This window comes from Strongylocentrotus purpuratus, unplaced genomic scaffold (genome assembly GCF_000002235.5).
Source record: "Strongylocentrotus purpuratus isolate Spur 01 unplaced genomic scaffold, Spur_5.0 spur5_scaffold_21, whole genome shotgun sequence".
In the NCBI taxonomy this organism is placed as follows: Eukaryota; Metazoa; Echinodermata; class Echinoidea; order Camarodonta; family Strongylocentrotidae; genus Strongylocentrotus; species Strongylocentrotus purpuratus.
Window position 1 is genome coordinate 10,686,653 of NW_022145607.1, and position 14,757 is coordinate 10,701,409.

The following is a 14,757-nucleotide window of genomic DNA, read 5'->3' on the forward strand; positions in this document are numbered from 1 at the left end:
GACAATTTTTTTTTTTAATTCATCTTCTACCTGTCGTTCTACTTTCATTTTCTTCTTCATCATTTCCTCTCCCTCTTCTGTATCATTTCTTCTCCTAGTCAGGCATGGGCAGAAATCCAGGGATAAGTGTTCCTATGATTTGGAAAGAGGAAGGGGGAGCACAGTATCAAATGCCCCCCCCCCCCCACAATACTTTGCTTATCGTGATTCAAATACTTTGTTGAGTACATAGGCACATCCCCAAAATCTGAGAATTGAATAATTTCCACCCATGCCTCTCTCCTTTCTCAAAACGGGTACGTTCTTTGAAAACTCGGAAATTCACCATGTTTGCATATTTAATGTGTTGAATTTCTCTTTAATCAAATGTTTGATAGACAAATATCCTCCTTCACAATAAAAAAAACAAACAAAAAACAAACAGCATTTTAAAATCGTTCAGGAAACCTTGTTCTATAAAAAAAAAAAAAAAAAAAAAAAAAAAAAAAGGGTTTTCTCAAAAAAGTCTAAAAATTGCTATTTTAAAAGAACATTAGGAAAATACGAAACAAGAAATAAACTACTTTCACATTAAGAAAATATGAAACAAGAAATAAATTACTTTCTTGTTAAGCCTTGTGCAAACATGATGTGGTGAACAGTAATCCAAAATCATGTAATTGAAAGGCAAATAAGGGTGAAATAGAAAGGAGCTGCATACAGCGTGGACCCCTGCTCAATAATTTATGTTTTATAACATACAAAATTGTGACACTAGGTATGCTAATTACATTTTGTGACAGCATTTTTTTTTTTTCTTTTAACACACTTTATGGCTTGCAAAAGTCACTAAATTGAAGACAGTGAGTAAGTACTTGCACTACGATTGCACTTTAAGAAAAACTTTGAAATAGATTTTCGGCATTGATGATCACATATCTTCATGCAATACTAGGACTTTGAGCCCAACTAAATCATAAACAGATGAATCTTAATGAAATCACATAGACACTGAGAGTACATACATTGTATCGGTATAGAAGAAATGGCTATACCTGTATGGCTCCACCCTACAAAGACTGTTCCATAGGCCTTCTTAAAAGTTATCTAAGGATTCACAGAATAGGTGGCCTACGAGACTGACATGTCGGTCTCGCTGGCCTTCTGACAACTTGTCTGAAGGCCCATCAGACCAACATCATACTGGGAATTCCCAAATACAGCTACAATGTATGTGACTCAAGGAGGCGAGGACTCGGTCAATAAAGTGTCTGCCTAAAACAGTTGAATATCATCAGATTGGAAGAGAACAAATATATTCCATGTTTGGTAATTTGGTCAGAAAAAAAACTTTCATTTAGTAAGATTTGTCTGTAAGTAGAGTTCTCCTCTTCATTTCAATCCTTCATGTGCCATTGGGTCAGAAGTCATAGTCCACAGTAGTCTCATCAGGTCAGACTGCCATTCTCTCAAACTATCACTGTAGGATGGGATGATGATAGTTTGCAGGTACACAACCCTTGTAAGTCATAATGCAGGGTCTGAGCTCTCCTGGACGTAGACTACACTTCAATAGATGTTCCTGGCATCTACATTCTGGCTGGTTTAGGCTTGGCTCAAGTCACAGAAACTTTTGTTGAAGTGTCAAATTCGAGTCTATGCTTGCAGACAGTGATGACTAAAGAGAGTCTCAAATAAAATTTGTGAAGACAGTTGCTCCAATCCCTTGAAGTAGAGTTTCTCTGCAAGTCCATCTCTCTCTCTCTCTCTCTCTCTCTCTCTCTCTCTCCCTCTCTCTCTATCAGTGAATAACATGAGGTCACATCACCAAACCGACTCCAAGCTGGCCTCTAAATTTTTTTGGTCGGTCTGTTGTCGGTGCGACTGGGGTTTAAAGGCACTATAAAGCTGCCTGATCTTCGCCTGTGACAGTTCTCTTCACTGCACATATCGCATAGTTCACACTTGTATCCTCCATCCATGACCAGCGCTTGGTAGCAGGATTGTACATCATACCGTGAGTTAGTCTCACTGAGCAGTCATCTGAGTGAGGAGAAATAGGAGAGGAGAATAGGAGAGACACACAGAGACAGAGAGACAGAGAGAGAGAGTGAGGAGGGAGAAAGAGAGATAGAGAAGGGAGAGATAGAGAGGGAGAGAGATAGAAATGGAGAGAGAAAGAGAAAGAGGCAGAGAGAGACGGAGAGGATGTTATGAATATGCATATACATGGTACTTTGAATATTGAATATACACTAATACATTTACAGAATGAGTTGAGAGATTGTCATGGAGTGAATAAGATGTAGACACTGTACATTATTTCTTGAACATTTGACAAGTGAGAGAAAAGTCATCCAACCAGGTAAAATCACCTTATTGTGGTACACAGATCTGAAATGAGAAATAGCTTCATTTTGTACTAAATCTACTAAGTTATATAGTATGCTGAGGATTTTGTTGTGCCCTCATCAGAGTAAACCCTACGAATGTTTCCTGCTATTTCAGAGCCCTTATTTTTTGTGCATGCTTTGTTTCTTTAGGTTCCATTTGTATCTTCCAAATTTATCTTTCTCTTCATTCTTAAGGTTTACTCTGATGAGTGCGAGAAGAGAAGCTTCAGTATGCCATAAATCTCTGCAATGTTTTTTATTTGTAGTAAAGGAAAACCTGTGTATACAGACCACTCAAGTGAAACTAAATAATGTGGTCTTTATAGACAGGTGGTTTTCTACATAGGTGGTTGCTATTAGCAGATTTGACTGTACTAACAATTTTTTTTTGTACTAACTTTCTTCCAGAACTCTCTGTATGTAGCCTGGACTGATAAACTTGTTCCAATCATGAGTTCCATCAGGGACCAGACCCAAGACTTTCTCGGCCATGACGATACCCAATGCATAGGACAGCCATGTCTGGTTCACAGAGGTGAAGAATATACTACCTCCAGGCTACAAAGATACATACCAATATAAAGTTCTTTGATTATAAATGATATATTCAAACACGAAATGGAATATTAAAGATTGTTAAATTATCATCTGGATTAGTTGTGTAATTCAAATTATTAAAATCTATGGAGTATAAATTACTCTGAATTTTCTTTAGGAAAAATAGGATCAACTTTGTGGAAAATTATGACCAAAGAATTCCATTCTCCCCTGACTCATTATCTACAGGCATCATGGATTGAAGGCCAACTACATGTATTGGAAAACAAAAACTTTTTTTAAAACCTGAAAAAGGAACAGGTAAATGCTAAGCAATAATTTACAATAAAATCAAGCCTAACAAAGGATTAAAACGCTAAATTTGTCCCTATGAACTATTTTATATAATATCCCTTATCGTAAGATTGTTGCATTGGGAGTGTACACAACAAGAAAAAGAATAGTTTTACTATAAAAGTCGTTTCCTGTCGACTACACCGGATAGTTCATTTTTTTATTACTGACGTCACGCATAGTACCTTTTTTCCCTAGGGAAAAAAGGTACTATGCGTGACGTCAGCAATAAAAGTAAACTATGCGCGCGTCCCCCCCCCCCCCCCCCCTTCAAATGCCTGCGCACGGCCGACTCCCGCGGTGTCACCACGCTCAAGCCATGCAATTAAGCTGTGCGATAACTGCACTAAACTAACGCAGTATCTGTATAGGTGGCTTATAATTAGAGCCAGCAGCTAAACATAATTAAATCCTTCAATGTTTAATTATTTGAGCCGTAGGATTTTCTTTTATTTCTTTTCTGAATTTGAGACGTGAATGTGAGTATACGGTACATGATACAGAAGTGTAAAAGGAATGAACGGATAAAACAAATATAAAATGACTCATTCTCGGAACAAGCTAAACTATTCGCACTCTTTAAATGACATTTTATTTCATCTTTTGATCGAGAGTGCTCTAAATTACAAAATTAAATTCCGCAGAAAGTGTAAAAATTGCTGTATAATTTGAGTCTATTTCTGTTGCAGTTCATTTTGCTGCTCATGAAAAGTAAGAGTGTTATTATACTCAAAAATAATAATTGAAGTCTCTAATTTACCTTGACAAGTTCTGCACAAGTTTTGATAAAGTTCTCCTTATGACTGACGTGTTCCAATACCTCCGAGCACACTAGGGCATCAAATGCCTCATCCTCGGTACGCACCAAGTCTTCTGCGGTACCACATATGTATTTCACATTGCCTCTGATGGTTGGATCATGGCTCACATGGTGCTGAGCTACCTCAATGTTCTCTGGTGTGGCGTCAACACCGATGACGGTTGCCCCTAGTCTCGCTAAAGGCTATAAGTCAATGGAAAAGATTGATGCTTATTTCAAGGTTCAGACATCAGAGTTCATCACTTGTAGAATTTGGATTTAATAAAATATGATGATGTAACACTACAGCATGACTTATTATCAACATAAAAATCAGGAATGAAGATAAAATTACAGCAATTTGTGTTATATGTATATATACATGTATAGGAGATTTTTAGCTAAGTTTTGTGTAAATTTAGTTTTTATGAATATCTAACGATTGAAAATATATATATATCAAATGGTGAAAATCAACGCAAGTGTTTGTGGGAGCAACACAACATGGGTAGCGACAATGGTTTGGAAGTGATAAGTTACAAAGATGTTGACAATTTTATTGTACAAACAAAATTCCACTCATTCTCACAGAAATCAACAGCATCTTTGCTACTAACCATGGTCACTTTCAACGACTTCAGAGATGATTTTTCTTATAGATATTGAAAGACAAAGCTTTACTAACAATTCATCTTCTTCACATCACATCCACATCAAATTTTCACCCAACATTTTAAATCTAGGATGACCCACCTCGGCTAGAATGCCTCCTCCACACCCCACATCAACAATGGTTGCACCATGTAGAGGTCTTGTATTGCTACGGTTAGCACCGCCTTTCTGATTCAACAGTGTGTCTCTTATCAAGGGTACTCGCAGATCATTCATGCTGTGAAGAGCCTGCAAGAGAAAGAGATAGAGAGGGGGGGTTTGAGGGGGCAGGAAGAAGAGGGTGTGGAATAAACATGTGTATTTATTTATTTGTATGTATTCATTTAGTACTATTTCAACAAGGTAGCCACATCAGTAGTTGAAGTACTAGTTGAAATACTACAGGGGCCCTGTATAGCATAAACAATACAGGAGACATGCATGTGCAGATTCGTTACATGGTGAAATAATAATCAAGATGGCTTTTCCAGGATATTTCAAGAAAATAAACAAGAAATCACTAATACTTACTATTTTTTGTAAATAGTTACTACTTCCACCACCACTATGGTTAGTTCATCTACATTTGCCACTCTCCTCCCAGGTGTATATGGGTACCGGAAATGCTTGCACACCATTTACTTTGGCGGCTCAGCTATAACCAGGGTACTAATCATGTCTAAGCGCCATGAGTTACTATGTGATGGATGCATGTTTAAGTGGCCATTATTATTATCATGTAAGGACTTGAGCCTGCCATCAACTTTCACACACCATTACCTGAAAGTCTCCACTTTCTTTCCAAAACTGTTGCGACAGAATCCTGAATTTCTCCAGTTCCTCTGGGTCCATGGTAGTACTTGCATTGCCTTGCTCAGCTTCAAACTGATGGTGGTGCTTGAGTGAGATGCTGAAACTATAACATAAACCAAGATCAAAGTTGGTCCCTTCAAAGACACAGTTGTCCTGCTGGCAGAAGGCCGTTAGCTTGTGCACAGTATACATGTACCACAAAGCACATTTAGGGGAACTCACTTCTAGCATTTTGATTGCTCCATACATTACATGATATATACAACAACAAAAAATATGACAGGAATTCTTTTTTTTTTTTATTAATTAATACAAAATGTAAAGCAATGTAAATATTGAATTTGAGTAGTTTTGTATGAAATAAGCTCATATTTTTATAAGTTATGGGCATTTTAATTTCAATAAACTGTTAGTTTTAGAATACGAAAGACTTGATGAAAGGCTGATCGTCAACGAAAACAAAGTTAAGCCTTTTATCAACTCTGTTTGTTGCTACGGCAGGCAGCCAGTGAAAATGAATTTGTTTAATCAAATTATGGAAATTATGCAAGCATTACTTTAAAAACAAACAGAACTTTGTTATTCCTAGCTCATTTTTCCTGATTGAGGTGTCATGTGAAAGGGCAGAAAATGAACTTTCTAGAAATGTGATTTTCTCTTTGAAATTCAGATACTACCCGCCAAATTCCCAAATGACTTTTTGGTACCCTCTCTTCAAAATGTTTGAAATCATGCATGCATGAAATAATGCATCATATGAGTTGCATCAAATGAAAGAGGAGGATCTAAGCTTTGAAAATATGTGTCATTTATTAATTACAATTGTGATTTGGGTCTAAGTTAAGATAAGACATCGATAATTCTCGGTTTCCTTTTGGGGGGACGCACGCGCACTGTACATACCCATTCTGTTGCTGTATGAGCGGAACACTACACCTCATCCACCCCGGACCAGGGGGTGCGGTATCTCGCACTCGTTCGTACTGGAGCCTGCGGCTGCGGGTGTTTATGGACGGCAGATTCCGAGATGCTATGCTGGAAAATGGTCTCATGCTCCTTTGCCTAAACATTGGAATACTCTGCACGGTACCTCTGATGAAAGAAGAAGAGCTGCCTCCGATGGTAGCCATAGTTATTGGGGATATTTTTCCTTTTTCACGGGTCCCAGTTTATAACGTCCCAGTCCAGTCCTGAATGTTACGTCATTGGACTATGGAACGCGATCGAGAGCAGCCGATAAAGTGCGTGCTCAGTATATGGGATAGTCCAATCAATGCACAGTCAGTGAGCCCCTCAACCGCGTACTGTATTTCAAATTTTGGAAATTTCAAGAGGGGGATCGGACGAGAGAGAGGTCAAATATACGAGCAACAGTGGTTAAGAGGAAAGATTGGACACAAAACAGGAAAAATGGGTCTTGATAGGTCGGATGGAGAATACAAATTCATTTTAGTTGTCAATCTCTCTCCAACTTTCTCACTCTCTCTCCCTCTATCTATAGCTATCTATCCATTTTATATCCCCTTTCTCTCAATCGCCTTCCTGCTCCCTACCCCACCCCCTTTTTTTCTCTCTCTCTCTCTCTCACTCTCTCTTTCTCTCTTTCACTCACTCCCTTTTTCTCCTCCTCGCCCCGTGTGTGAAGAGGCTGAACTCTGAATAATGCATTCGCTCAAAAAAAGCATAAGTTGATCATCATCATGAAACTTCTTTTTTCTTCAGGGGGGGGGGGGGGGGGGGGGGGGGGGGGGGTCAAACTAAAAAAAGCCCTTGAAATATTTTGAACTACTGAATTCCACATACATCTTTTGTGAGAAGTGTATAGGACAGACACTGGAATGGATAAAGATGTATTAGATCTATATATAAATGTTTCTTAGATCACAACAATACACTCGCTCAAAGAATGCAAAAATTGATCATGAAACTAATCTCTTTTTGTTGGGGGGGGGGGAGGGGTGGGTGTCACTATCACACTTATATCATTAAAAAAACTCCTGAAATATTTAGAAAAACTGAATTCCACATACATCATTTGTGAGAAGTGTATAGGATAGACAGTGGAGTGAATAAAGATGTATTAGATCTAGATAAGGATTCTTAGATCACAGTAATTCATCTTCAAAGATATAATATCCTGTTTATCCACATTTATTTTGTGATTGAAATATACAAACAGATGAAGGCATCTATGACTCTGTACATATGTATGAATAGCACTTTCGTCAGTCTTCTGTAAAAGCACTTAATACAAAATAATTGTCATTATTGTCATCATTAATGGTGGGCAATCAAACACATTAGCCCAAGAACTAGGATAAAGGTTTTTATTTCGCATAAAAATAACGGTAGGCAAAATACATGTCCTTTAATATAACGTATTCTTAGAATTGGTAAATCGAACAAAACCAGAAAAAAAAACATTACGATCTACATTGTGTTGCATTAGTTTCAAGCCAAGTATAAGCTCTGGGGCATGTTTCACACAGACTAAGATCGACTTTGGACTTAACTATGGCAGGCCGCTCCTGCCACTAGTTGCTCTCACCATTGGTTTATCAATTATGATCTTTAGATAATACTTTTTCCTTCAATAATGAACTATCAAAAAAGGTAAATTCTGTAGATTTGTGACCACGATTTGTACGTCCCTTAAGAGACAAATGCTAGTAGATGGTGAGAGCTAACAGTGGCCTGAACTGCCTGCCATAGTTAAGTCCAACTTAAAGTTGATCTTAGTCTTTGCGAAACACTCCCCTTGTTGGGTATGAGCATAGCTTTCATATGCACGATTTCTATAAATCCATGATGAAAAAGGTTTGATAGGGCAACATTAATCAGAATATCAGATTCAAGTTCCTTATAAAAATGACATTTTATTTCTTACAGACTTGACCTACAGTGATTTTAGGTACATGTATGAGGATACAATATCATGCTTGGGGAAATCACTTTACAATCTCAATCCAATATTTAAGTCTTTACTCAAAGCCACAAATAGGTGTGGGTTCCTTATGTAACAGGGACACCAAAAATGTCACAAAGTGGGTCCCTAATTTATGGAATTACCAATATGTGAATATAAAGAAAAAGAGTAATTGGTTTTGAAATCCTCAATATACTCTGGAAATACGTGTTGCCAATTTACTTTATTAATATGGCATCAAGTGACATATGCAACTGATCAACTGTTCAAGAGAAGATTTTACTATTCAAAAGCCTAAAAAATGTGTTTTGTTTTGTGGTGAGTCTTTTCGACTTCTGTGAAGTACCAACTTTACGTGGTAGCTGTGCTAATTCCAGTGTAATGAATCAAGTTTCATTAATTACTGGTGAGGTTACCATGTAGATAAACAAGACATAATCTCCTCCTCCTCCTACGCACCCCCCCCCCCCTCCTCCTCCTCCCCCTCCTCCCCCTCCCCCCCCCCCCCCCCCCCTCCTCCTCCTCCTCCTCCTCCTCCTCCTCCTCCTCCTCCTCCTCCTCCTCCTCTCCTCCTCCTCCTCCTCCTCCTCCTCCTCCTCCTCCTCCTCCTCCTCCTCCTCCTCCTCCTCCTCCTCCTCCTCCTCCTCCTCCTCCTCCTCTTCTTCTTCTTCTTCTTCATTACAATCACTTGGTACATAACCAGGGATGAAATACTTGTGAATTACTCATTTTATATGGCATATAGTCTCCATGATCTATTCTGCTTTTTGGTAATGAATCATATATTGATACTCTTCGTTTACAGGCTAACCAAAGTTAAACACATAGCAAGAAAGGTGGACACAAGGAGATCTTTCTTGATTTCCTAGCCAAGATTCAGGCAAAAATGAGTTGTTTCATTATTACCTCTAAAACTAATGACACCATTCAGTCGTGTAACATGCCCTATCCAAGATAACCTGTACATGACAGGTTATCTCATCTCCTTACGTACAAGATGAAATGCTCATAGCTTCAAATGGCAAGTGCATAGATGAGCACACTAACACATACACTATACTGTTTGGCTGTGATTAATATGTGATGTCATCATTCAAGAAAGTAAAAGGCCGCCTCCATGATGTGTGTGTCATGTTTTTACAGACGTGTATCAATCAGATATGATTATTTACGTCTAGGGACCGACCTTTAAACGTCACCATCCGAAAGACATGACTCAGTTTCGAACCTGCATCCTCGGCTGAATCAGTTTGTAACTGCCACTTTTAGCTGGATTACAGGCGCACACCACAACATGATTACAGGCGCACGCCACAACGCCTCCATTACTGCGCAACTCTTGGCATTTTAATCAGGTCTGTTGCTTATTTCTCAACTTCTTATATTGTAGACCCATTGCAGACATGTTCCAACGCTTGTGCATTAGTGATGTACAGCACACTGGTAAGTCACAATGAGCCAAATAATGAACTTCAATAGTCTCCTTATAATTCAATTGTGACTCAACCTGCATGCACTGCATATATACTAATGCACTCAAATTAATGAATTATTTACATTCCAATCACTCAACAACAATAGTTTTTACGTATTAGTACGTTAATAGAGTTCTGGCTGACAACTTCTACATGTAGTCATATTGGCATGTTGTGCAAATTTTAGTAAACAACATCATTCATACATATCAGCATGTGCTTGTTGTGCAAGTCTTATGTATTCATCCTTTTCTTCCTGGTCCATTTCAGAAATCATTTCAGGAGTGACTTCATCTAGCGGCACCGGTCTTCCCTGAACCATCACGATCATGTCCTCTTCTTCCTCCTCTTCCTCCTCATGTCTGCCCATTGTCACATCCCCCATCATTGTACCAAAAGCAAGTCTGTCCTCTGATAAGGGAGGTTCAGTTCTTCCTTGAGGTTGCGAATACTCATCGTCCGAGGCACTAGCGTCGCTTTCGTTGTCACTGTTCGGTTCGTGCTCGTGATGGAAGCTGGGTCTCTGTCCGACCTTCCTCTCGTGCGCAAGCAACGCCTTCATGATCTCGCCCTCATGCGACTTTCCAGCCTTGGTTCCAGCCCGTTCTGCCTCCATGGTTTCAACCCCACTTCCCGATGGAGCCGCCTCCGTGATGGCCCCCTCGACGGTGCTGTCAGTCATCCAGACAGGTCGTTCTCGTGGTGCTGGCTGGTCCGTAGCTGGGCCTTGGTTCTCTCCGATGTTAATGGTGACGTCTTGATGGTAGAGCTCTGCAGGGCCACGATCTCCTTCCCTCCAGCCTCGTTGAGGACCTCCTACGTTCAACCCTCGGTTGCCCAAAAGACCCCTGCAGAAGAAAAAATCAAAATCAAAACATATTTCTTGTTCATATAAACCATATATTAAAAAGTTCTGTGCTTTAGTTAATATTTCATATCAGCATATAATCTCATCATTTTAGTCAAGATATCGTTCGTTATCTTGTTTTCCACTCCAAACAAATTACTCTCCCATACTTCTTGCAAATAATGTATGATGCACAAAAAATTATTGTTGATACAACCTACTAAAAACTCATTAACATACATGTCAACATTTGTGTTGGATATATTATTTCATGTTAACAATGATGGGATTATTATTAGGTTAATTCATCACACTGCATTCCATAGGAATACATGTGTAATATGTGTATTATTCTCAGAGTAAGGAATGTTGATGAGGTAAACCAATAAAAATTATGGATCATCTCTCTTCAAACATTTCAACAAATGTAAGAAAAACCTTATATTCCCTATAACACATTTTTCACCAGGTAGCTGCAGTGCAAAACAAATACATATAAATCTTGTGGACCAGCAGTTTATTAGCAGAGACTCTAAAGCAGGTAAGTTATAATCTACCATTTGCATATGATTACTGAAATGAATTATGTTTGATATGTAGGACCAAAGTACCATTACATCAGGTTCGTGAAATATCAGTGATCACATGATCACCAAGTGGGAGGATGAACTTATATTCATTAACATATAATCTGTCCTGTCATGCCATTTAGAAACATAAGACATTGCTTCATCGCCAATTTCCTGCACCAACCAAATTACTAACTTCAGCCCTGGACCAAACACTATATACCAAACCCTGACCCTATGCCTTAAACATAACTCTCCTTCTTTGGTAAAAGAAAGCCATCAGAAAAATTTCAGGTCATCCATTCAGAAACCGTTCTTTCAACATAAAATAGAATGAAGACTTGATTCATTTTCTTTTAAGCTGTCAACTCTTACCTCTGTGCATCACTGAGAGGAACTGGTGTGGGTTCCAGAAGTTGCTGTGAAAGTTTCACATGCTCTACGTCCTTCAGCAGATCAAACATGGGTTTCATCTGTTCATTGAAAGTCACCATCTGAGTGACCGCATCCCTCTTGGGTACGGCACTCTCATCCTCCTGTACCTCAGCCCCGCAATAGGTACACTTCATCGCCATAGTGATAGGATCATACAGGTTCCCTGCATCAAACTCGTTGTAGGTTCTGGTGCATTCGGTACATTTAAAGAGTGCTTTGCAGGTGGAGTCCCTCTCGCGGTTCTCGATCTTCTGTCTCATTCGATCCAATTTGAATCTCACAACATTCACAAACGTCTTGTAGTTGATGTAGTAGTAATAGTGCCTCATGGCTCTACCGTCAGCCTGCGTCTCAACGCGCATCACCTGCTTTAGGAGCTTATCGTTCTTGATTTTCATCAACAATGTCCGAAGCTGCTTCTTGTCAAACTTGAGCAGGTCGGCCAGGTCGTCTTCCTTCATGATGGTGTTCCTGACTAACATATCAACTACGAGGGCGTGCTCCACAGAGTAGAATCCATGCATGATGTATTTTGCCAGCTGTTTCAACTTATCGGGGACCACTGTGAGAACCCCTTGTTCTGAAAGCGGCAGTGACATCTTTATATCTGTAATGTCTTGCTCTCTGGTGAAATTCTGCTTCTGTTGAATAAGATGCACAAAAGAATTTTTTAGTTTAAGACATGTACTTAGGCACTTTTATGCACTTGATCATACTCATAGCATCACTGTTTGGGAGGCCAGAGCCACACATAGGAGCATCACTATCCTGGCTGTGTAGTAAAAGCTGTGCTTTTGATTCTCAACATTTCAAACACCACTGTACAAAACTCAACTGATTTCACTCAAAATCGGTACTTTAGTGACAATTAATGACACCTTAATAGCAGTAAAATACATTTTTTTCAACTTACAGATGTTAAAAAGAATAATTTAACAATTCAAATTGTAAGTCTACAGTCAAACTTTGCTTACAGCCGCATCGACATGATTGGATGCGGTTTATGCAATATTGTGTGGTGTGTGTATGGGTCTAATAATACCTGCCTCACAGCAAGCATGCAGTGCTAGAGGTCAATACGCATTAGCATTGACTCTCAATCATTTTATGCTTTGCTGGAGTGGCCAGAGCAAGTAGTCATCATCACTGTCAGGTTGCAGACACCTCAGGCCATTGTAATGCACTAACTGGTATTCATGAATTAACAGAGGTGCTAATGAGATGTCTGCAAAAACCTCTTGTTCCATTCCCAAAATATTGGTTAAATTGAGTGCAAAAATTGTCAAATCTTTCACAAAGAGTGAAAGACGGTTCTTGGCAAATAAACTTTTTTTTAACATGAATCATTGAATGAAGTGAACATTTTTGAAATGATGAATTTATGATAATGATTATTACAACAGCGATATGATGAATGATGATGATTGCGAAGATGATTGTGATATGATAATGGCCTTCTCGCCCATTAGCCTTAGCCTAGGCCAAAGTCTCGGTCAGAGACGAGCGCGAGGCAAGGCAGGCCAGCAGAAATGGAATGCCCAAGAATCACCTCGTCAATTACAACGTGTGGGACCGAAGCCTTTTTACCCGAGATTATTCCTGCTGAAAATCATCTTTACATCAAAGTAATTATCACTCACTGAACATCTTCCTGGTAATAATCATTCTCTTTTCCAAATCGTTAATCAACATAAGCATAAACATACCTTATTGTATTACTTTTGGACTTTCGGAGACGGAATTTCGGAGACATAAATTTAGATCAGCAACGATATGCTATATGAGGGGAATCATATACTGTACGTACCTCGTAAACGTGCTACATTAAATGCACTGAGATGCTAAATTTTGCGGATGCTAAAATGGTTCTTTACTCAACGAATACTAGTAGCTGCATTCCAAAGCAATACAAATCATGGATGAGGGGCAGGGAAAAAAATCATTCGTCATAACATAAGGAAATAAATGTTGCCAAATAAAATAAGATCAGAAGAAAAACGAAAAGATTTGAATTTGGAGGAAAATGACTAAATACTAAAAAATGTGTCCTCATTTTCTGATACTTTGAATAGAAAAATTCTTGATACGTACGTTAAGACAGATACTTGATATTTCATGAAATCGCAATCTTACAACTACACTCTCTTCTCCCTGGCCTGGTATAAGTTTTATTTTGATACCAGGCCAGGGCCATGCGAGTCACCCAGAACCCGATGTGAACTCCATACCGAGATCCTAAAGAGTGCCCTCTCAAGTATTTTTCATGAAAGTTTATGACTTGTCTCTGCACTCTTGGAAATTTGTGGACGTTGGAAACTCAGTACATGTACTTTATTCTTTTTTTCCACTTCATTTAATTATGGTCTTTTAGAGAATGAAAAAAATCTACTTTTTAAAACTAATATTCCACGTTTGTATACCGTGAAACCTACACATTTCATATTGGACAATAATAATTATGAATATGCAGTAAATATAAAAGCTCGAAATGAAGCTTTCTTTCAATTCAGGAGCATTTTCAATATTTTATGGAAACAGCCTCGATAAGACTAGCACGGTCTTCTGAAGTGTCATTGATTTCATTTATATTATTATGTAGTGTTTTGAAATGAGTGTGTCCTTTCATTTTGTATATTGGACATTATCTTTATATGTTTCCTTCCTTATGCATAGAAATTTAAATAATTCGAAATTAGACAAAAATGAAGGAAGGCACATTTATTTCAATACTCTGATTATGTTGATACCAAAATATTAATTCAATGCTACTAAGGAAGTAAAAGGATACTCAAGATTATTTCAAATAAGCAAGAGGTCAGAAACAGTAATACAGTGATAAATCCTATGGAGGCCGCATTCATGAGCAAAAGCAATACTGATTGGTGCGGGTGGGGGAGGGGACAGCGGGGGGGGGGGGCAACCCACCCGTGCTCCTTTGAAACCTAAGTGGCAAGTACATAACCCCTATGGAACGTGCCC

General features: G+C 38.7%; 2 protein-coding genes across 2 annotated transcripts; both read right to left on the reverse strand.

Annotated features, from left to right (window-relative positions):
* Nucleotides 1–1,783: 1,783 nt before the first annotated feature.
* LOC585619 (ubiquinone biosynthesis O-methyltransferase, mitochondrial) lies at nucleotides 1,784–6,747 on the reverse strand. Its single transcript, XM_030995311.1, has 6 exons — nucleotides 6,430–6,747; nucleotides 5,494–5,629; nucleotides 4,816–4,962; nucleotides 4,024–4,266; nucleotides 2,771–2,930; nucleotides 1,784–2,022 (listed from the first exon to the last, which is right to left on the reverse strand). Exons 1-6 carry the CDS (start codon nucleotides 6,654–6,656, stop codon nucleotides 1,880–1,882), a joined length of 1,056 nt encoding a protein of 351 aa, XP_030851171.1. The 5' UTR covers nucleotides 6,657–6,747; the 3' UTR covers nucleotides 1,784–1,879.
* Nucleotides 6,748–9,913: 3,166 nt separating this feature from the next.
* LOC585636 (general transcription factor IIE subunit 1) lies at nucleotides 9,914–13,581 on the reverse strand. Its single transcript, XM_785456.4, has 3 exons — nucleotides 13,485–13,581; nucleotides 11,719–12,419; nucleotides 9,914–10,775 (listed from the first exon to the last, which is right to left on the reverse strand). The coding sequence occupies exons 2-3, from the start codon at nucleotides 12,375–12,377 to the stop codon at nucleotides 10,124–10,126; spliced, it is 1,311 nt and encodes a 436-aa protein (XP_790549.1). The 5' UTR covers nucleotides 12,378–12,419; nucleotides 13,485–13,581; the 3' UTR covers nucleotides 9,914–10,123.
* Nucleotides 13,582–14,757: the final 1,176 nt, after the last annotated feature.

What these genes read in the sequence shown, in the direction of transcription:
- LOC585619 (XM_030995311.1), bottom strand. Translation starts at nt 6,656, where the DNA reads ATGGCTACCATCGGAGGCAGCTCTTCTTCTTTCATCAGAGGTACCGTG. An exon ending in CTCATACAGCAACAGAATGG is followed by an intron (nt 5,630 to 6,429) that starts GTATGTACAGTG and finishes TTTATGTTATAG; the next exon opens with TTTCAGCATCTCACTCAAGC. An exon ending in AAGAAAGTGGAGACTTTCAG is followed by an intron (nt 4,963 to 5,493) that starts GTAATGGTGTGT and finishes TTTCTCTTGCAG; the next exon opens with GCTCTTCACAGCATGAATGA.
- LOC585636 (XM_785456.4), bottom strand. Translation starts at nt 12,377, where the DNA reads ATGTCACTGCCGCTTTCAGAACAAGGGGTTCTCACAGTGGTCCCCGAT. An exon ending in CCTCTCAGTGATGCACAGAG is followed by an intron (nt 10,776 to 11,718) that starts GTAAGAGTTGAC and finishes TTTCTTCTGCAG; the next exon opens with GGGTCTTTTGGGCAACCGAG.